A 22756-nucleotide genomic window follows, 5' to 3' on the forward strand; every position below is an offset into this window, starting at 1 on the left:
TTGCCCTTTGTATAGTAGTTGCCAGTGATGGTCCTGAGTATTTTCTTATAGTGTTTATGCATCAAAGGGAAAGGGAAAGCATTTGAAAACCAACTTATCCTAGGAACTCAGGACATTTTCTTGTGGAATTTACTTATAACATTTAGACAATCAGTATCTTTTTTGTGCAACTGTTACAGTACATTCTTTTTTGTTACAGTACATTCTTATCATCATTTTATTTACATGGAATTGGTTGCAAAGAATATACTTAATTTTTATTCAAGCAATTCTTTCTCCTCACACTCTCTTTCTTTGTATATCTGCCTCATGATTCATCTATGTTTTTAATATTTTCAAAGAAATAATTTCTGATCTCTTTTTTTCTGCCTGGCTTTTTTTTGCTTCCTTAAACTTTCACCTCAACTTTCTAATTTTTGAAATTCTTCTTCCTAGGAGTTTATAAATATGACATTAGATAGATGAAGTGATACTTCTCAGCATGACTATTCTACCAATATGAGGACTTTAGAAGTTGTTATTGTTCCTTCATTTTTTTAGGACAGCCATCTTGTTTTGGAGCAAAGAAGCAGCAGAGAGTATGATGATACTTTGTGAGTGATCACAACTATTCCTTTTCAGTTGTTCATTCAGCATTCATATGCTCTTTTCTTCATGTGAAGCATTTAGAAATAATTATAAGCCAGATATGTACTTATATAGAAATATTATCAGTCAATAATATTTGACATTATGGGAATATCTCTCTCTCTCTCTCTCTCTCTCTCTCTCTCTCTCTTTCTCTCTCTCTTTTTCTCTCTCTCTGTGTCTCTCTCTCTCACATCTCTCTTCCCTTCCTCCCTTCCTTTCTTCCTTCTTTGTTTTGGAGACAAGATAGTACTATAGTTCAAGCTACCCTGGAACTCACTATGTAGTCCATGCTTGGCTCAAACTCATAGAAATTTTCCTAAGCCTCCCATTGCAGGGATTATAGGTGTGAGTCATCACCTAGTTGATTACCTCATTCTTCAAAAAACTTCTGTCATAAATCACTTCATCTTTTTCTATTTTTGTATGTTCATCAGTTCCTTGTCTGATTTCTCATCTTTCTGGTATTTAAACATGGGAGGGCTCCTGAGCTCAGTCTAAACAATTATGTTTTCATCCTGGCTTAACTAAACATTCTTAAATATACATTTTATTCTGATGATTCCTAAATTTCTATTTCTGACTAATGCTTTCAGCCTGAGTTGTTCCTTCTACCTCTTGGCACTTCATATCTACTTTCCCTATACATGTAGCTTTCATTCTTTGGAATCCATAATCCCCCAAATCATGACCACCCTGAAAACACAAATGTGAAAGAAATATTGAGAAAGTGGCCCCTCAATAGGGAAAAGGAAGGTTTTTAAGCACTGATCATATAAATTACATGTGAATAATTTCAGGAACAACCAACCATTATTCAAGCAAAGCTAATAACTTCCAAAGGTTTTTATTGTTTACCTGCCAATAGAAACATACTTTCATGCCAGGTATAAAAGTTCTGTGAAATAAACCCTGATGGCAGTATCTTAACAGATGTTTACCAGCCTTGGGATGTGGGGGAAAGGTTATTGAAATGAGAGTGTTTTGTGTTACTGTGTACTCTACCTCCTGCTAGGAGGCATGGCATTAAAAGCGGAATCATGAGTAGGGACCTGTTGATTTACCAATTAGCCACACATATAGTCTAGTAAACATTTTCTTTGAAAATCTTTGTGATTACTAGGGACAAAAATATTATATAAAACTAATCAAGACTGTGCTGGGTCAATACTGACGGCAACCATGTTCAAGCTCATTCTCATCATTAGTGAGTATATAATCAGATTTAGAGACTTCTTCTTACTTGATTTCTTTATAATTATTTTTGTAATGATATTGATATGTATATGATGTTTGAGATGACTGCTTGCTATTGGATTACCAATTTCAGGACTTGCTTTGGGGAAGACTACTTTTCTTACTCTCAACATTTGCTACTTGGCCATAGTTCTTTGTGTAGGGTTGAGGACAAGTGAAATTACCCTCTTTTATGTTAATATTGATATTGGTGCTCCTTTCTGGTCACAGTGCAGATGAGATTTCACAGGTATAGTTTATCTCACATCTCTACGAGGGAAAATCTCATAGAAATATTCCTGTTCCTGTAGCTCTTCTGATTTTTCTACCATATCTTCTACTATTATACTTGAGACTTTGATACAGGAGTTATAATATTGATGCATCAGCTAGGGCTGGACACCACATAGTCAATTGTTCTCTGAATTTTGATCAGTTACCAGTTGTGCTTTTCTGTAATGGTCTCAATCTGCTACAAGGAGATGTTTGTTTAATGAGAGGTAAGAACAATATTTACCTATGGGTAGAAGGTTAAATATGTTTATGTATGTAGGAAATATGCTGATTTAGTAAGGTGGAAGTTGGACATTCTTTTCCAAGGTCCAAGGCTCCCCTAGCCCTAGGTTGTTAGCTGTGTTTCTTGTCATGATTTCCCTCTGTTGAGTGAACTAAGTTTCTTTCTAGGTATTATTTTTATTTACTTGGCTATGTCCATAGAATACATTTGTCTAAGATGAAGACCAGTGGTACTGTCACCAAACTATGTAAGAAGTTAGGTAGAATTATTCCTTAGCCACCATGTAGAGTCTTTTAAATCAGTAATAACATAAAGTGTAACCCTTAGAAATTAGTTCATTCATACAGCATGATTTTATAGATATTTTAGGTAATTACAAAACTTATTAGCTGCAATAAATCTGTAATTCCAAATTTTGTTGAACTTCAGAAATTTTTAAGATGGAAACATCAACCAAATCTATAAAATAGAGCAATAGTGATCTGTTTAGCTTGATGGTGGTTCAAGCCTATAATTTCAAGACTCAAGTTACTGAGACAGGGGAAACTCTATGACATAACTAGCCTTAGTTCCATAGTAAGACATTGCCATAGGAAATTGTACTGTGTTTAATCTGAGTAGAGGCATCTTGAATCTTAAGTCATTGTTACTCTGGCATCACTTCGTAGGGTTTTTCAAGAAGCATCAAGGCTTCATATGAAAAATTTAATTCTCTGCTTTAGGTGATGCTTTGTATGTCATGAGGCTAAGTACATTCAATCTTTGAAATGAGAGGCAGATTTGAACATGTGATCCCTGAATAGAGTGAATTTGTATTTTTTTCTTTTAAAAAAATAATTTTAATGTTTATTAAAACCCAGTTAATGGCTTCTAAAGAAGAAACATTGTTACATTTATACTTAAGTAGTGCATTGATCTAAAACATCATGGAGAGAGAAGAAGACATTGAATACCAATTTAGCACTAGGCTCAGTAAGAAGTTTCGTAAAATGTTCTCAGACTGGTCTTATAAAAATAATGATAATTTTCGGGTAGAAGACTCAAGATTGGTTAGGGAATTTTTAAAGAGTTATGGGCTCTTTAGTTAGCATTTTTATTGATGTGAAAATACACTATGACCATAGCAACTCTTAAAAATTAAAACATTTTATTGGGGTAACTTGCTTACAGTTTCAGAGGTTCAGTCCATTATCATCATGGCAGGGAGCATCACACCATGAAGGCAGGTGCTGGAACTAAGAGTTATATACCTTGTAGGCAAAAGGAAGTCAATGAGACACTGGGTGGTATCCTGAGCATAGAATACCTCAAAGCTGCCTACACAATGACACACTTCCTCCAACAAGGACATATCCACTCCAACAAAGCCACACCTCTGAATATCGCTACTCCCTATGAGATCATGGGGGACAATTACATTTAAACTAGCACTTGGATGAAATTCTGAAAGAATTCTTGCGGGGCCCCAAAGAAATCTTTAAATGTACTGAGTAAAGTATGCAGCTATGTCAGATTTAGCAAATAATAATGCAGAACAGAGGCAAGAGAGAAGCAGTCACATGTAGCTTTGGTGTTTGTTATTCTGAAGACCAAAAATATGCTTCTCTGTGTAAGCATTGAAATGGTTTCTTTTCTTGAAACTGTCATTTTGCTTTCTGGCTAATACCCACTAGCTGTTGTATAAAGATATCTGATATTTCATTTCTTACAGTATTTTCAGCATCTTCTATAGGCTTTATATTCAATAAAAGTATAACATGGAAGGTAGAAGAGAGGCTCATGGCTAGTTCTGAGTACTGAAAAAACAGGCTGGGTGGTGTATTTGCTAAAATGCTCACTACTTGGCAGAGATGAAAAGTAGTACTGAGGACGTGACAATCTATAATAATCAGGAAGGTCTACACACTTCTGAATTAGATCTCAGTGAATAGCAGGTAAATGTGTGTTTTCTGCTTCTAGGTCTCAACCTCCTACTGAATGCCCATCTGGGTAAGTCATTGGCTCTATGTTTTATTATTAACAGAGCCTCAGGTCTCCCTAAATTACTTATAATCCAATATTCTTAATATAGGTGATTATTAATTATATTATAATATTTATTTTTGAAAAAACATGACCAAGAGGTAATATACAGTAGGAAATGGGTTAACTTTGTGGAGAGTCCACTGTTTGTTCTGTTATCTCTGTTATCACATATGGCATGATCACTAGAGAGCTATAAACTGATATCTACCTAGCTCCACATGCAATTGGATCCCTATTATTACAAGTCTAAGGAATTCAAACTCCCCCAATGAATTTTTCCAAATTGAATATGACCTACTTTAAATCACTTGCTGTTCTTATGTTTGAACTATGTGTCAGTCTGTGAGAGTTCTCACAACAATCACTTCTAACCAGAAATCAGGCTTCTGAGGTATAGGAAAGAAAGGAAGCAGGGACAGACTATGAACACAGGTTATCAGATTCTATAAAAGCCTGTTATTCTTATTCCTCAGTTCTCACAGACTCTTCCTACCAGCTGATGTGTTACTTCAACAACTGGGCTCAGTATCAGTCAGATGTGGAAGGTATTAAGCCTGATGACATTGATCCTTGCCTATGTACTCACTTAATCTATTCCTTTGCTGGAATTTGGAAAAACAATATCACCATGACCAAAAAGAAAGCCTTAGATGACTACAAAAGCTTTAATAACTTAAAGAAAAGGTAAGGGAAAGAGATGATGTGTAACTTGGTGTCTATGAGGTCAAAAGCTGCCACATGTCAATGCTTCTTAATAGTACAGAGTTGATGGATTTGAGGTAGAGACTCGGTTACTCAGTTGATGCCTTCTATTTCCACAAAATGACATACTTTATCACTAAAACAATAATAGTTGGAAACATTTATGTATTACAAAATTTTCTTGTGTTTATTAATGTTTGTGTTGCCTTGAACGCATGTATAAAATGTATTACATTTATTTATTGCATCTGTAGATGAGAATGAACGTTCACAAGCATGTCACAGCACACATGTGGAAGTCAGAGGACAGTTTGCAGCATCAGCTCTCTCATTACATTTGCGGGCACTGGGAATAGAACTAAAGTTATCAGATTCGAGGGCAAGTACGTGTAACCACTGAGACATCTTGCCTGCCCTTGAACAGTCTGCTTTTAATAGTCAAATCTACTATTGAAAGCTTCTAAAATGCTGCTTATTATTTATTAACTATAAAAAACACGTTGAATAAATGTGATATCTTGAAATAGCATTTTCTATATCAATTAGATTTTGTACATCGTGTATGTATTGCTAACCTAATCCTCTTTTCTCTGACCAGGCTGTGATAAGTACCAGTCCTCTTTCATCTGAGTTTAAATATTCAAAAGTTCACTCACACACTTCTTGTTTTTCTGTATGTCACCTATTTTGTTTATCAGTGTCTCCCCTATGTTCATGCACACTGTTATATATAACAAATTTCTCATTTTTTCTATGATTGAACTTCAGTGCTTACATACAGTGTATCTTTTCTGCCTACTTATTCACCTGAGGACACAATAAGTGATTTTATATCTTACATTTTTGTGAAATTTATAGTATCAGTACTATCCCTTCAACACATTGATTTCACATATGTTGGAAAGAAATCAACTTGTCAATTTTCTGGATTTAAAGACAATTCTATTTGTAACATTTAAAGGATTATTTAGATTGTTTTCTCTATTGGCAACATTAAATTATACCTGTATCAATAACATCTAAATATTTTCTTTATAAATTTCTTTGACAACATTGTCATGTTTTATTATTTTTATTATAGTCATTCTAGTCAGTGAAAGTGATATTTCAGTATTATTTAATCAAATTATTTTTGGTTTGTATGAACTTAAGGTACTTTCCTCATATATTTACCAGTGCTTTGCTTTGTTTTTAAAAATTTACAATCATGATTTTAGCCCATTTTTCACTCAGGTTGTTTATTCTCAGAGGTTTTGGTTTATGATATATATTGCATAATAGCCCTTTACCAGATAAATGGTCTTCAAATATTTCCTCTTGTTCTCCAGCTTTGTCTTTTTAGTCTGCTGATTGTGTTTGCTTTGTTGTGAGAAGATGTGTTAAGATGCAACCCCAGTGAAATCTTTCTTTCTGTTTCCGTTGTTCTGGATATCTTTCTTAAAAAAAATGACTGTTCAGGCCAAATTTGTGCAGACTTACTCATGCTCCTTTCAGGGGGTATTATAGTTTCACAACTTACATTTGTGTCATTAATCTACATTAGTTTGGTTTTTACATTTGATATGAGGTAGTGGTGCAATTTCACAATTCTACCTTCAGATAAATATATACATAACATATATCACCTAGTCCATTTAGTATTTAAATATTAGCTATTTTTCCTTTCTTAGTGTTTATAATCACTCAGAACCACCATGATAACAATTAATTGTGTCAGAAAGGGAGAGGTCGAACATCCTATGAATTAGACATGAAATAGCCCAACAACCAGAAGATTGTAACTAGAGATTTCTTTCCTGTCTACCAGTCCCCAAATATCCACTCTGAGGCTTCATATTATTTAAGAACTGTTTGGCTAATGACACAGGCTTCTTACTAACTAGGTTTAACATCTTAAATTAACCCATTTCTAGTAGTTTATATTTACCATGAGGCTCATGGCTTGTTACTTACATCTTGCTTGTCCAGTGGCTGTTGGTGACTCGCAGGCTCTGACTTCTTTCTCCCTGTCTCACTATTTGGATTTCCCACCAGGCTGTATTCTGCCTGGCTATTGACCAAATCACCAGTGGTAATAAGACATATTCACAGCATACAGAAGGGGATTCCACATCAGAAGAGTTTTCTGCATTCTAATAGAATAATCTTTTGTGGAAAATGAAACAATTCCTGGTAACTTGTAATTTACAGATCTATTAAATATATTAACGTGTAAGACAAGGAAGACAGGCAACTTCTACCATAATTAATGATACTATCATGCATACAGCTGTAAGAATATAAGTTATTATTTATAGTGGCAAAAACCTCTTAGATTTCTCGCATCACAGATAACCTGATAATATGTGAATACCTATTCCAGCATAATCTTCCTCCTTAGGATTCTGAGGAGGAGGAATCAATGCACTTAAAAGTTTAGTGTTGTCTTCTTATGAACCTTGCACTTTGGAAGTTGATATTTTGAACTGCTATTCCCAAGAATGTGTATATTTCCAACCCACTGAATTTATATTAAGTGTCAGCAATGCTGAAAACATAATATCTCAACTAAGGTGTACCATTTTATTTCATTAGACAGGATTTGAGATAATTGTGTTATTAAGTTGTGAGCACTAAAAATATCAAATAGTACATTATTTGCAAGTATTTTGGAAGAGGAGCTCGGGAGGAGTTGGAGTGCAGAAAGCAAAGGATGGGAGAGATGTAGATATAGTGCTCGTGTATAAAATTCTTTTATATATATTATATGCACACAAACATACACATATGTGCATATATTAACAATTAGTGAAAAAGAGGACATAAATTTAAAGGAGAGTGTGGAACTGTATATGGGAGGATTTGGAAAGAGGAAAGACAAGGGGGAAATGTCATTATTTTATAATTACTTTTGTTTTCTTTTGTTTTTCGAGACAGGATTTCTCATTGTATCTCTGTTCTGGAATTTACTCTGTAGATCAGATTGGCCTCAAATTCACAAATATGTGCCTGCCTCTGCCTCCATGACTTCTGGGATTAAAGGCATGTGCCACCTCTGCCTGGCTATATTATTATCTCAAAAAATAAAAATATGAATATATAATAATCTGTACCTTATGTAAGATTTGTACAAGTGGCATTGATGTTCTTTAGGATAATGGCATTGCAAAAAAATTCATAATAAAAGTTTCAGTAGAGGAGAAAATTTTTCACAGGTTTATTTTATCATATCATGCAAACAATGAATCAGATGAAAAGGCTCAATACTACAAACAGTGCCATTTAACTAGAAGGACCGTTGGGATTTGAGTTTTCTTTTTCCTGTTGCTCTAAAGGAACAACCAGCTGAAAACCCTCCTGTCCCTTGGATGCTGGAACTTTGGAGCTGCTCCGTAAGTACTCTGCAGAGAGATTCTCATTCATTCACTACTAAAGACAAACAGCATGATCTCCGTTACCTTACACTATACTATGTTACATAAATTACTAAGGGTTACCACTAAGTAAATATGTTAACTAAAGAACTGTTTTAGCTGGGAGGTGGTGGCTCACACCTTTAATCTCAGGACTCAGAAGGCAGAGGCAGGCAGATCTCTGTGAGTTCGAGGCCAGCCTGGTCTACAAGGGCTATTTCCAGGACAAGCTCCAAAGCTACAGAGAAACCCTGTCTCAAAAAAAAGAAAGAAAGAAAGAAAGAAAGAAAGAAAGGAAGGAAGGAAGGAAGGAAGGAAGGAAGGAAGGAAGAAAGAAAGAAAGAAAGAAAGAAAGAAAGAAAGGAATGTTTATACTGGAATCTCAAAACTAACTAAAAGACTAGTGTGTACTTCGTGTTTAAATTAGGATAGATATTGGATAGATTAGGATAGATAAATGAAATGTCTTCCAAGAGCAGGCATTATAGCAGGATGTCCAGAGAAACCCACAGAATTGATTGACTCTGTAGAAAGGGCTCAGAGGCAGATATTAATCAATAAAACATTTGTATTCTAATGTGTTCAGATTCTTGAAGTATTACTATGATTTACTTTAATTATTCCTTAGTTTTGTTACCATGGTCTCTACTTCTGAGAGTCGGCAGTCTTTCATTACTTCAGTTATCAAATTCCTGCGCAAGTATGGCTTTGATGGATTGAACTTATTTTGGCAGTATCCTGGCTGTCATGGAAGCCCTCCTAGGGACAAGCATCTCTTTACTGTCCTGATACAGGTAAAGAAAGAAGGAATCTTTTTTTGTTGTTATTGGAAAATTCGAAGGTTTCTCTTTTCAAAGATTCCACCCCTGACAATGTCACTGAAGCCAAAAACCTGAGTAAATAAATCATATCCCCGACGGGACATCAGACTACAATCATTTCACTAAGTGAACACAGTTACAAAGTGACTCCTAATGACAAATTGCTACAGCCATCGAGTAGTGCATCACTTAACCCTCATAAAAGAAGCTTCTATTTGTAGTAGATGATAATTAACCAAGAAACCCAAAATTGAAGAAGGCATATTCATTTTATTGCCATACGTTGTGGATAATTTTGAGGAAATAGTCTTTCCAAGTTTTTTCCAACAAAATTAGACATTACTTGGATTTATAGTCTTTGTGTTGAAGAGATTCTTAAATATTATTACTACATTCAAAAAACACATTTTTGTCATTTTCACCACATATTTTTTTTTAAACACAAGAAATTTACATAGGATTTTGTCTTAATGTATTTCTGTACACTAAGAGGGCAATGGATCCCATTGACTGCAGTTATAGACAGCTGAGAGTCAACATGTAGTTGCTGCGAATTGAATTCATGACCTCTGGAACAGCAACCATTGCTCCTAACTGTTGAGGCATTCCTTCAGCTCCTGACCTCATACATCTTAAGACCTGCAATTCATTTTATCTCAATATTTTCTTTGTTCTTTGATGTAGATACCACAAGTACTAGAAACACACACTCAGCACCCCCCCACATATATGAAGTGGAGTTACTTTATAATGGAAGTGTACAATACAATATCTCCTCTATGATCATAAGCTACCAAATACAACCTTTCCAAATCAGAAATGAGAAACAACTTCTTGAGTTGTTGGCCAATGATTCCCATAAACTTCCCAAACATTGTAAGCTATTGCCAATGCTATTGGTTATCCTTCACAACTTTATGGCAAAACCCTATTGGTGAAGGTATCACATACCTGAGTCATACAATGTAGAGACATCTAGATGGTAGTCAGATGAGAAATTCATTCCTGCTAGCTAGTATTCATAGTCCTTGAGGGTGCTATGAAAACCATCAGAGGAGAAAATTAGTCATTAATATCACCCAGGTATGAATTATCAGTAGAGATATCTTGAAGACAGATTGTTGTTGTGGCTTGCTTATCTCCACTGATGCAATAGTGACATGAATGCTATAAGAGTAACCAAACACTTCTTGATTTAATTTAAGATCTGTTTCATAAGGAAGAACCCATACCTGACAATATTAAAAAGGCCAAGAACCTAAGTAAATAGTTCATGGCCCCTATAGGACAACAGGCAATAATTATTTCACCAAGTGAACAATTTTAGTAACCAAGTTACTAAAATTATGCTCCTAATGATACATTGGTATAGTCATAGAGCAGTGTATCGCTTAATTAAGCTTCATAAGGGAAGCTTCTGTGTGGAGTAGGCAGTAGTTAACAAAGAAATCCAAAATTGAAGGAGGCATATTTATTTTAAAAAGCCATAGATGGTGAATTGTTTTGAGAAAATAGAGTTTTCTAGACACATGAATGATAAATATATAAGCACTTTCAGGGCCTGTGCCAGCATGCCAAGACCTGCGAAGGCTCAACCCAGACAAAATTCCAACAGAGAAGGAGTGAAATGGGTGTAAAATCTCATCCTAAGCCAAAGAGCTATATGCAATTCACGGGTACTAGAAGAGAGAAAATTATTTTCCTTTAATGATGTGATACTGGGTATATCAACTACATTCCAGAGCAGGCTCCATGGTAAGAGTAGGTTGCCTATAACCTGGAGTCTATGCTTTCTTTTGTTTAAAGTGAAAGAGAATAAGAATATGGATTAACAGGAAGGTGCAGGAGGATCTTGGAGAAGTTGGGGGAGTGAAATGAATGTTTAAAATGTGTGAAATTTTCAAGGAGTAAATAAAATCATTAGAACATAATAATTAAGGAATATTTTGATAAATGGCATGACAAATTAACATAAGGCACAAAAATAACAGTATGGCTACATAAATGTTCAAAGAAAGATTAAAAAGGGCTTCCATGTTTATTATTTGTTTGTTGTTGCTGTGATAAAATACCATGACCAAAGCAACTAAAAGGCTTTTATTTCCCTTACAGATCCAGAAAGTTAGAGTCCATAAAGGTGTGGACAGCATGGTAGTAGGCAACAGGAGTGGTGGTTGGGGCAGTATTCTGAGAGCTCACATAGCTCTTCTTGAACCATAGCATGAAGCAGGGAGAGAAAACTTGAAGTAGACGTAGATTTTAATCTCAGATTCACCCCAATGACTTTAATATTCTAGCAAGTTTGTACCACCTTAACATCTCCAAACAAATTGCTGTCTAGGAACCTACTCAAATGCCCATGACTATGGGTAATATTTCTTATTCAAACCACTATACTAAATAAAATATTTTTCATCTCAGTGATGAAGAATTGTCTGGTGTTATTCAATTAATGATAGATAGGTACTGCATGTATGTAGATGGATGAATATGTGAACACATATAAGTGAAACTCAAGCTTGTGAGACTCAGGAGGTGAGAAGAATAAAATTATGTGGAACCTAGGTTATTAGGTTAAGGTCCTTGAAATTTATCCTCAAGACAATGAAAGAATTTTAGTACTTGGTATATACGTATGATGAAAATGTTCTGTTTGAACGAATGGTTTAATATTCACCATAGAACAAAATTAGAACTGAAGAAGTAAGTAAATTAAAGAAAGATCTTGAATTAAGTCAAGTAGAAGGTGGTGAAGGCCCCAAAAATGGCTCTAACACCGAAGGGAGAATATGAACAAAAATAAAAAGAGAATAAAAATAATCAAGAATAATAAATGATTTTGAAATCTAAAGTATAGAGGAGTCTCAGGTTTCTCACATTGAAGAATAGATTGGATGATGCTAAGTAAAATGACAAATGAATAAGGAATAGAAGAATGTAAACAGGACCTATAACTGAACATGTGTATAGTATATCTGGACTAGCTAAATGCATAGGATGAATACAACCTGGAGTTCATGACAAAGTATTTAACTAGACACATTGTACTGAAGTCATCAGCTAAGTTAGGTTATCACCAAGGAAAAAAAATAAATGGAATAGTAAAAGTCAAGGAAGCCGTGTATTTTGTGACTATTCTTTCAAGATAGATTCATGTTTTTAAAGACTTTTACTTATTAATTATGTATACAATGTTCTGCTTGTATGTATGTTTACATGCAAGAGAAGGGCACCAGATCTTGTTATAGATAACTGTGAGCCATGATGTGGTTGCTGGGGATGGAACTCAAGACCTATAGAAGAGCAGCCAGTGCTCTTAATCTCCAAGTGGTCTCTCCAGCCCAAGATTCGTGTTTTTATAACAGGTCAAACACCACATCATCAGTCAACTTCTGAATATGTTTAATGGTAATCAGTCATTATGGGAAAAGCCAGATTACTCTTTTCCCCCATTGGCTCTTCTCTTTTATTAGTTCCTTGTGAATTTCATATAATGTGCTTTGATCATATTTGCCATCCCACCAACTCCCCTAAGACCCACCTTCCATTCCTATTCAACAAACTTTCTGTCCTAACTTTTTAAAATCTCATTCATTCCAACTTGTTCTGCCTATGTATCTTGGGGATGTGACCCTTTTTGGAGCATGAGCAATCTACTATGACCTATACCTTTAGAGAAAACTGACTGTCCTCATCCCAGCACTTATCACTAGCCAACAGATCTTTAGCTAGGAATTTGACTTTGGGTCTAGCTCCCCTCTGTACCCTGGGATTTTGTCTGGTTTGGCATTCTTTAGACCTTATGCATAGTCTGTAATCTCTATGAATTAATATGTATATCTGCCCTTATTGTGCAGAAAGCAGTGTTTCCTTGTGGTCATCTACCATTTTGAGTTAATATAATCTTCCTGGCCCTACTTCTGGAAAGACCTATGAACTGTTGGGTAGAGGCTGTGATGACCCACTTAGGGTTGGACATTACATAGTTTCTTCTTTGCACTTTGGTCTAGCGTGGGTCTTTGTGTTAATCCATCTACTATAAATATAAGCTTCTCTGATGAGGTCTGGAAGATATTTTAATCTCTGGGTATAATTATAGATAATTTAGAATTGGTTTAATACTATGTCAATTTATCTGAATAAGGATATATTCTTCCCTAGAATATACTGTCTAGATACAAATTCTTTGTTTTTATAATGATGCTGAGTATGTGCTTTATCGTGTAGAATGTGCCCTAATCCAATTAGGAAGTATACCACTGGGCCTGTCAGTCATGTTTTGTCAATTCTGTCATTACTATAAGTCTCAGAGTTTACAGTTGTGTAGGATTGATAATTATCTTTCACTTCAGTAGTATTTATAGCATTTTCCAGCACCACAAAAGCTAGTCAGAAAGAATAAGGCTTATTGGAGAGTACCAGCTTGATTTCTCCATGTTCTTGATTTCTCTGTATGACTTATTTACATAATATGTTCAGAAATAGGGTCTTACCAATAATCTTGGGAAAGCAACTATTCTATTCAAGTTCAGTAGCCAACAATCCCCAAAAAGACAACTCTTTTCTGTCATATTTCTTTTAATTTGTTATCTGGTGGTATCTAGTAGGGGAATTGTTGCCCCTTAATGAATAACTACATTTTAACTATTTTTATTCATGTGCATGTGTGTGTATATTTTATGAAGTTCCCACAGTAGCAATTCACTTTTGTTGAACAGCTTTAATGATCAAAACCAGTGTCTGGACTCTTGGCTAAAAGATGACTCCAATCATATTAATAATTTCCAGACATAGGTTATATCCCTCATTGACACAATGGAAAATAAAATCACACATCTGAAAATATATAGGTTCAATATTTGGAGACACTGAAACACCTTGCTTCTTCAAACTAAATGTTCTACTCTCTTTAACTACTATCTATGAGGCAATTATCTGAGGAATTCTATTACAATACCTCTGGTACTCCAAACTAAAGTTGTAATAATAGTAAAATCTAATATCCTAAATAATATTCGACTAATAGAACATATCAACAGAGTATTATCTGGTACTGAAAGTGATCTCCAGCTATTTATCCTTCTCCATTACATTGAAATAGATATCAGTTTCATGAAATAGGTCACCTGTTGAATAGATTAAAACAGCTTTATTCACAAAGGAAAGTTGGGTCCAGACTATAAAAGAAAGTGTAGTTCCAGAGCATGATGATGCTGGGGCACATTGATTGATATTTAAGACTTTTATCTTAGTTTTTAAATGGCTACTAGCTTTCTGTGTGACTTTGTGAAAAATCTCTATTACCTGTGAATATTAGGCATCTGTAAAGTTTATTAACACCATTTACCCTCATGACTTTATTTATATGCTGACATACTAAATTAAGATAAAATATGTAAAAGCACTTTAACATGTATTTTCTAAGGAGTTAAATTAGTTTCAATGATATCATCCTATACCTTATTACTCTGTAGGAAATACGTACAGCTTTTGAGAGGGAGGTGAGTAAGAATAAAAAGCCCAGACTGTTGGTCACCGCCGCAGTTGATGGTGCCATTTCCACAATCAAATCTGGCCATGAGGTCCCACAACTGTCACAGTGAGTGATGCACATTATCCTGTACTATATTGTGTGAACAGAGTTTTATCTTCCTTAGCATGTCTTGCTGCCCAAAGTCTTTGCTCAGAGGTGCTTTGCAGTGATAGGTATGGAGAATAGTCATATGATATGATTTTAAGAATTTTCCTCTTACCTAGGTCTTTGGACTATATTCAAGTCATGACATATGACCTCCATGGAGCTTGGGAAGGCTACACTGGAGAAAACAGTCCATTATACAAATCTCCAACTGAAACTGGCATCAAGGCCTTCTACAACATAGTAAGATAACACACAGATAAGTGAAGAGACAAATCATATCGAGATTTAGGTTAAAAAAGAAACATCAACACAAATAATGCAAATGTTATCTTCCTAAGTCACAAATAATGTCTCATTGACTATAAATTCATATTTTTTAGAAGAAACTACCTAATCACTTTTAAGTTAACATGGAGAAATTTGAACTGATAGAAGGAAGATCTAACATAACTAATTATAGGTGTTTAGTGGCTTGGATCCTACAGCTAACTTTTGCCACTGCAGAAATACATCATGGACAACTGGAAGAACAAAGGGGCAGCACCTGAGAAGCTCATTGTTGGATTCCCAGCATATGGACACACCTTCATTCTGAGTGACTCTTCTAAAACTGGAATTGGTGCACCTAGCAACCGTGGTGGCCATCCAGGGCCCTACACAAAGAAAACTGGACTCTGGGCCTACTATGAGGTCAGTAGGTGGTTTAATGTGCCCTGAGAATTTCTTGTACATAACCTGAAAAATATTCTGACTCTTTCATTTTATCTCCTACTTGCACTAAGCAGAATGTTATTTCAAAGACTTAAATTTTGATACCATAGTCTCTAAGTGACCAAAAATGATAAGAAGTTAGTAACACACTGTCCTTCCAATTTACACACCATATTCTTAAGAACATTTGTATATTTCCATAAATAAATAAATATATAAACAATCAAAAGTCTCAGATTACTATGAATTCCAGAACTAAAAATTAACAAAATTAAAATTTTGATCATCTGTGAACATATAAAAAGTATCTTAAGATAGAGATATATCTCAGTTGTTCATCTCTTTCCTAGGACATATATAGTACTAGATTCAGTCTCCAGTATCAGAGAAATAAAAATGGACTTATATTACACAGTGATATATTATTCATATATTTGGCAGGTATGATGCCTCACACTCATTTTCTCTGTATTTGATAAAGAGAGGCAGAAGTAGCACCATTTTGAAGTGAGTCTAAGCTATACAGATTGAGATCCTCTCTCAAACAAAAAAAATGAGGATGAAGATCAATGGTAAAGCACTTACTACTGGCAAGACCTTGGATGTGATATCCAGTACACAAAAGAAAGCATATCTGAATCTTCTTAACTACAAATGTAATCAATTAGAGAATTGGGAAAAGTCTTGTGGAGATAAGACAAGGAAAGATAACAACTATGTATACACACTTTTTCTTACATGGAATTAATATTTAAAGGATCTGAAATTCTTAACTTTTTTAAGATTTGCACTTTCCTGAACAACGGTGCCACTCAGGTCTGGAATGTTGCTCAACAAGTGCCGTATGCCTACCATGGTAACGAGTGGGTTGGCTATGACAATATTAAGAGCTTTCATATCAAGGTAAGGCCAGTGGTGCTGATGTGGTGGGCCCTGACTCTGAGTCCCTGGAAACAATGTGACTCCTGCTGTTCTTTCTCCTTAACCAGGCTCAGTGGCTTAAGAATAACAGTTTTGGAGGTGCCATGATCTGGGCTATTGATATGGATGACTTCACTGGCTCTTTCTGTGGTCAGGGCAAATTCCCCCTGACCTCCACCTTGAAGAAAGCCCTCAAAGTGTACAGTGCAAGTAAGTGGCAGTGAAACCATGATGAGGGTAGCTAAGTGTTCCTTCATCAACTCAAAGGAAGCCTTGGCATGCCTATGCTCTCTCCCAGTGCTATTCTTATCATTTCCCCCAACTACTAATCACTATGCCAGTCATTTTATATTCTACAAGAAGTCAGGACTACTTAGGATTTGTTTGTTTCTAGGTTAGCTACCATCTTATAATGAATAGGAAGCCTTAACCAGTGCTTTAACAAATCTAAACTATCACTTATGGAAATTACTGATGTCTATATTAACGTCAGAATTTTTTTTTCTTAAAGTGCATTTCTTTATTACACATAGCCACATCCCCCAGGAAGGTTTTGTATACACTGGATAGTTCAGTGGGTAGTTCTTATATGACTTATATGGGAAATGTCTTAGTTAAGGTTGACTCAAAACAACTTAAGAAGGAAAGGATTTATTTGGCTTTAGACTTCTACATCATTGTTCATTACGGAAGTTAGGGCAGGGAATCATGAAGGGCTGGAATCTGGAAGCAGGAACTGATGCAGATGCCATGGAGGAACACTTCTAATTGACTTTCTCCCCATGGCTTTCTCTGCATATTTTCTTATAGAATACAAAACCACCAGCCCAGGAAAGGCACCACCCACAATGGACTGGGTCATCCCCCATAAATTACTAATTAAAATGCTTGCTTACAGCCACATCTTATGGAATCAATTTCTTAAATGAGGTTCTATCCTCTCAGATGACTTTAGCTTGTGTGAGGTTGACATAAAACTATACAGCAAAGGGAGATGATTTTTGAAATCGTAATCTAGAAAGGCTTGATATAATTACTGTTTGCAATTTGTGATCTCACCCTAGGGACTCTTTTGTTAATTGTAACCATAATCCCTCCCTCCCCATTCCAGTTCTCTTCTAGTCTCACAGCAGTCAGATTATGCTTTCATTTCTTCTTATATTATATGTTTTAGGTTGCAAAGTAACTTCTACTCCAACCAATGTGATTGGAAGAAGGAATAGCAGCTCTGAGATCTTGGAGCCTGTGTTGCTACTCAGTAGCAAATAACAGAAATACCATATGCTTCTTCCTGAATGAAATCATAGTCCAGAACTGCCAGACAGAATACCTCATCAAGACCAGTCAACACTTCTGAGTTAAACATGAACACTATCTGCTACCCTTTCCCAGAGCCCCTTTCTAAGATCATCTTAATTGTACCCAATATACTAAAATAAAATCAACAGTCAGAACATGAGTGTCTTTAGTTATTTGATAATTCAACAAAAACTCATATTTATTTATTCTTTTTAAAATAGTATTTTTATTTTTATTTGATAATTACATAGATCTATACAATTCATTTTTATCTTATCCATGCCACATTACTTGTCCCCCACTCTCTTCGGGTCCCATCAATCTTTCTCACTACTGATCCCATGTCTTCTTTTCTTATGGTTGCTATTATTTTAATTCTTTCTGACTGTAATTAGTTCTGATTCTATGCAATGTATTATTCACCATAAGATGAGCAACCTCTTGGCTGCCATAATCCTTATGAAAGTGATTCATTATCAGTCAGCAGTCATAAAATACTGATAGCTCTTCCATGAAATGTGGGGCCTACAGATACCTTTTCACATCGACATGAAATCTTGATTACTTTGATCTTCTGCAGGTTTGGTACAGGCAACCATAGCTGATGTTAATAGATGTGCACAATGCAATATCTAAAAGTCATTGTGCCATAGCTATGACCCTAGCCCTCCAGATTTTAATTCTTTATACCTACTCTTCCACAAAGTTCTCGGTCTTGTATAGAAGTATGTTGAGACAGATATCCCCTCTACATCTAAACACTCACAGCAATACTTTTCTTCAGCACTTTAGCCAGTTAATTCATCTCTGCTTTTCTCTGATGAAGACTGAAAGGAATACAATTATCCGTTATCAGCATAAACATTAAGAAGGCAGTTTGACAATATGACTAAAGAAACAACACCAGTAGGATCACCCTTGTGTCTATGCTTGACCCAATAATGGGCTTCTGATAAGATTGACAATAGCAGACAAAAAATTTATCCTGTGTATAGGCCTCAAATACAACCAAACAATCATTTGTTACACCAGAACATTTATGCTTATAATTGCTTCAGTGGGTACCCCTTGCCTGGTAGGTTGGTATTGTCGAATGTGTGGGCCATTACTGGGGAGAACCACTGGTATCTTTCTTTATAGCAGCATAATTGGCACATTCAAGTGCTGTGACAGCTAGCTATCAAGGAGAGTGTTTTTTGATCAGTTTTAAATTGATACCCACAAAGCAGGTATCTTTGGCGATAGAATCTTAGCATTCCACTCAGTTATGGTGAGTAACCAAGAGCAGTTATAATAGCCTATATTGTTTGTGGTGCTTTGGTACACCCCTGACCAGTAACTCATAGGAACAGATCACATGCATAGTACTGAGATTTTCATTAAATAGCTCATGCTTTCTTGGATTGATCATGCATATTGATCAAACTATCTTTAAATATAATATTTTAAATTTCTTTTATAAACTGGTGGTTTCTTCATATATCTTTAGTTTTGGGATACTCATTCTCAACCCTATACCTTCCGTTTATTGGTGTCAGACCAACCCAAGGCTTTCTCCAAGGTCCTGATGAAATGATGGAGAGAGCCTTAAACAGGGACAGACTTGATAAGGTTTGGTTTGCAGCTGGGGCCAGGGCCTCAAAGTAGTAAAGGTTTCCATAACTGGGACCCCCTATATGAGTGGCTGTATTTTTCTGGTTTATCACCTTAGGTAATGTGTCTTAGGTATCCTCTGTTGTTTTTGTCAACATTTTTTGATTCAGCTCTTTGCTGACCTTGGCCTATTCTTCCCCAGAAAGAAGTATATATGATGTACATTTATTCAAACTTGTTTGGAATAATCCATAAGGTTATGCAAAACTTTCTTGCTCTAGGTTTTGCTTTTGAATTCTTTATTTTTCTTCTCTGGTCTTACTGCTCCCTCAGCACCTCTGCCATTCAGGACCCTTATCCCTGAGACATTTGTGAAGTGATGCCCAAATTGGGGCTCAAATTGATGAGAAATTATAAAGAGTGATTATTACCATTATCTCTCTCTCTCTCTCTCTCTCTCTCTCTCTCTCTATATATATATATATATATATATATATATGCACACATATTGAGTCTCGTAGTCACCTGTTAGAAAAAAAAAACGGTAGAACAAGCATAAGTAAATCATTGGACAGTCGGGTTACAATGACCTCTTTTCTCTTTCCAAATGCCTTGCTCACCTCTGCTGTAAGTGAAAGTTTAAATACAAAATATCACCTGTGAGTTCAAAATGGGTTTCCTGTTGATGGATTTGTGCTGTAGAATTTGATCAGAAATTGCTTAGACCAAAAGTGAAAAGTTTCTTCAGACAATCTTCTCCAAAAGAGACAGGGGGACTAAAGATTAGAAAATAAATAAATAGTAGAAAAAAGGCCCTTAGGATGAGAAAGCAGCTTCATTTTGTGCGTGCGTGTGTGTGTGTGTGTGTGTGTGTGTGCACATGCGCGTTCGAGCGTGCATACACATTGGTTTTATTGTAACAATACAACTTGTACACTGCAACATTTAAAGTGAGCATCTTTTTCCTTCCAGTGAAACCAAAAAACTAGACATAAAAAAATTAAAAATAAAGATACAACAGGGAATGTGAACTCCAAATCAACCCCTACAGGTTCTGCTGATTCTCCCATAGACTGGCAGGGTTCAAGTCATCGTTAGGAGAGAATTTTATTTTAAATGTGTCATCTTAAACTGCGAGGATGTCTATTAAACATCACAATTAAACATGCCAAAGGAGAAGCCATGTTGTCACAGTGCCCACTTACTCTCTCAGACACCTCAAAACCAACCTTGCTGATCTTCTATATCCCCCATTTTTCTTTTTTCTTTTTATTAAACAAGAGAAAGTAGACAGATACATGTTAAAATGCTAAATTTCTGTATTCACATAGGCACAGTATAATCTCTGAGCCCAATATGCAGAGAAAGGAAAAAAGCTAGAATATTATGCACTACTACACCGGGGCCTAGCAGCCCCCAGGCTCCAGCAGAGTCAAAGGGGCTGGAGGGCTTTTCTTTTTTCGCACAGACCATGGTGGTGGTGGTTGTGGTGGTGGTGAATCCACAGTTTGAAACAAGAAAGGATAAAAATTAATGTAGAACAGAGAACAGAGCAATGGAGATTCTTTTCCCATTTTATATTGCTCAAGACATTTCCCCCAAAATAAGTTGAGAATCATGGTATTCAGAAGCCAGATCTCAAAAACAGGGCAACTGAGCACAAGCAGGATTGTGGCTGTGGGGAAGTGACTGAAACTTGCTCTCAGGGACTGGAGAAATTTAAAAAAGAAAAAGAAAATTAAAAAGAGGTTGGAATCCATCAGTCTTCTGTGCTAGTCATACTTGCCTTCATCCTCCTCTCCTTCTTCCTCTTCATCATCATCTTCATCCCCTTCATCAATATCTTCCAAGCCTTCTTTTTTATCATCGTCATCATCTTCTTCCTCTCCTTCTTCATCGTCCATATCAGGACCCAAACAGTACTGTGCAAGAAGTTTGACCCAATGTCATCTTTGATGACCTCTCCTAACTCATCCGCACCTGCATGAGAGTGGTCAGTAAACCAAGTAAAGAAGCTCTCTGGCTCTTTGTGCTGTCTCTTCCTGCTGGCTTATTCTGTGTTTGATGCGAGCATTTTGTCAAATCCTTTCCAGATTTCCATTTGATTTCAGTGAATTTTGAGGACAGGTCACCACTCCCATTTAAATAAAATTCTTTGGATTTTCATCAAAATAACAATCTACTCTGTAACCTGATTTAATAACTTCAAATTTGGTGACTTCAGCTCTGGTTAAATAATGCAGAGCCTCTTCATCTTCCTCCCTAAGTAGTGCAGACACATGTGGATGATTGACAAGGTGGTTACCCCAAAATTTGGGATTTTAGCAATCATTTCTGACCTCTTCTGAAAAAACAGTTGGCAGAGTTTGTTATATTTTTGTTCTACTTTCAGTATTTCCTCACTGGCTGGTTCATTATTTTTGCCTATTTCATTCTGTACTTCATCAATGTGTTCAATTGCTTCTTGCTCTTCTTTCTCTCCCTTCCGCAGGCTGGGAGAGGCCGACTTGTCCTCCAGTTTCCCAGGAGCCGATTTGGGTTTCTTGAACTGAGGCAGGAGCGCAGATTGCCATTTGGGGGCCATGGCATTAGGAATGTGACTAGAACCCAGAGTCCAGAAGCCAGATGCACACAGCAGGAAGAAACTTGCAGGACATCTTCAGTTTTTAATTTACTTTCACTTCATGATATCTCAGAGGAAGAAGAGGAAGTTTCAATTTCTTTTTTGAGACAGAGTTGCTCTGTGTAACAATACTAGCTGCCGTGGATCTAGCTTTGTAGACCATGTTCACCTCGAATTTACAGAGATTTGCCTGCCTCTGCCTCCCAGTTGCTGGGATTAAAGGTGTGCGCCATCAACACCCAGCTCGGCTGGAAGTTTCAATTTTTGATGGTAGAGTTATCAAAGTATCTCAAGTTGTTCCAGCTCCTTTGACTGAGCCAAGTGTTCCTCCTCTCTTATCATATTTAGGATTATTAGATCCCTTGTTAGAAACCTCCACTCCTTACGTCTGTAAGCTGAATGAGTTTGAGTCCCCTGACAATGTATTTTGGATGAAAGGCCTGATTTTTTTCTGTATTGTTTCTATAATAGCAAGGGATTTTGTAGGCAAATGGAGTAGTAGGAAAAAACACCATCAACAAAGCCCTGAACAGGTGACTTGATCAGTCAATGACTTGTGGCACAGCAGACCCAGCCAGCCCTCACACTGTTGCTGGCCTCTTAAAGGACCTGCACTGAGAGGCCAAGGGTTGGTGGTCACAGTAGGCT

General features: G+C 36.1%; 1 protein-coding gene and 1 pseudogene across 1 annotated transcript; one reads left to right on the forward strand and one right to left on the reverse strand.

Annotated features, from left to right (window-relative positions):
- The first annotated feature begins 1764 nt into the window (after positions 1-1764).
- LOC125406419 (acidic mammalian chitinase-like) lies at positions 1765-17862 on the forward strand. The gene is made up of 11 exons (XM_087897427.1): positions 1765-1834; positions 4340-4369; positions 4888-5089; positions 8422-8478; positions 9128-9293; positions 14795-14919; positions 15078-15201; positions 15466-15651; positions 16456-16575; positions 16662-16803; positions 17768-17862. The coding sequence occupies exons 1-11, from the start codon at positions 1810-1812 to the stop codon at positions 17860-17862; spliced, it is 1272 nt and encodes a 423-aa protein (XP_087753553.1). The 5' UTR covers positions 1765-1809.
- A 3395-nt stretch (positions 17863-21257) lies between these two features.
- LOC125406390 (protein SET-like) lies at positions 21258-22069 on the reverse strand (annotated as a pseudogene).
- Positions 22070-22756: the final 687 nt, after the last annotated feature.

The sequence above is a fragment of the Myodes glareolus genome, chromosome 17 (assembly GCF_982192425.1).
Source record: "Myodes glareolus chromosome 17, mMyoGla1.1, whole genome shotgun sequence".
Classification (NCBI taxonomy): domain Eukaryota; kingdom Metazoa; phylum Chordata; class Mammalia; order Rodentia; family Cricetidae; genus Myodes; species Myodes glareolus.

Bases quoted from the DNA above. Each gene is read 5' to 3' on its own strand.
- LOC125406419 (XM_087897427.1), top strand. From the start codon at position 1,810: ATGTTCAAGCTCATTCTCATCATTA. The intron at 8,479-9,127 runs GTAAGTACTCTG...ATTATTCCTTAG, and splicing joins TGGAACTTTGGAGCTGCTCC to TTTTGTTACCATGGTCTCTA. The intron at 15,652-16,455 runs GTCAGTAGGTGG...AACTTTTTTAAG, and splicing joins GACTCTGGGCCTACTATGAG to ATTTGCACTTTCCTGAACAA.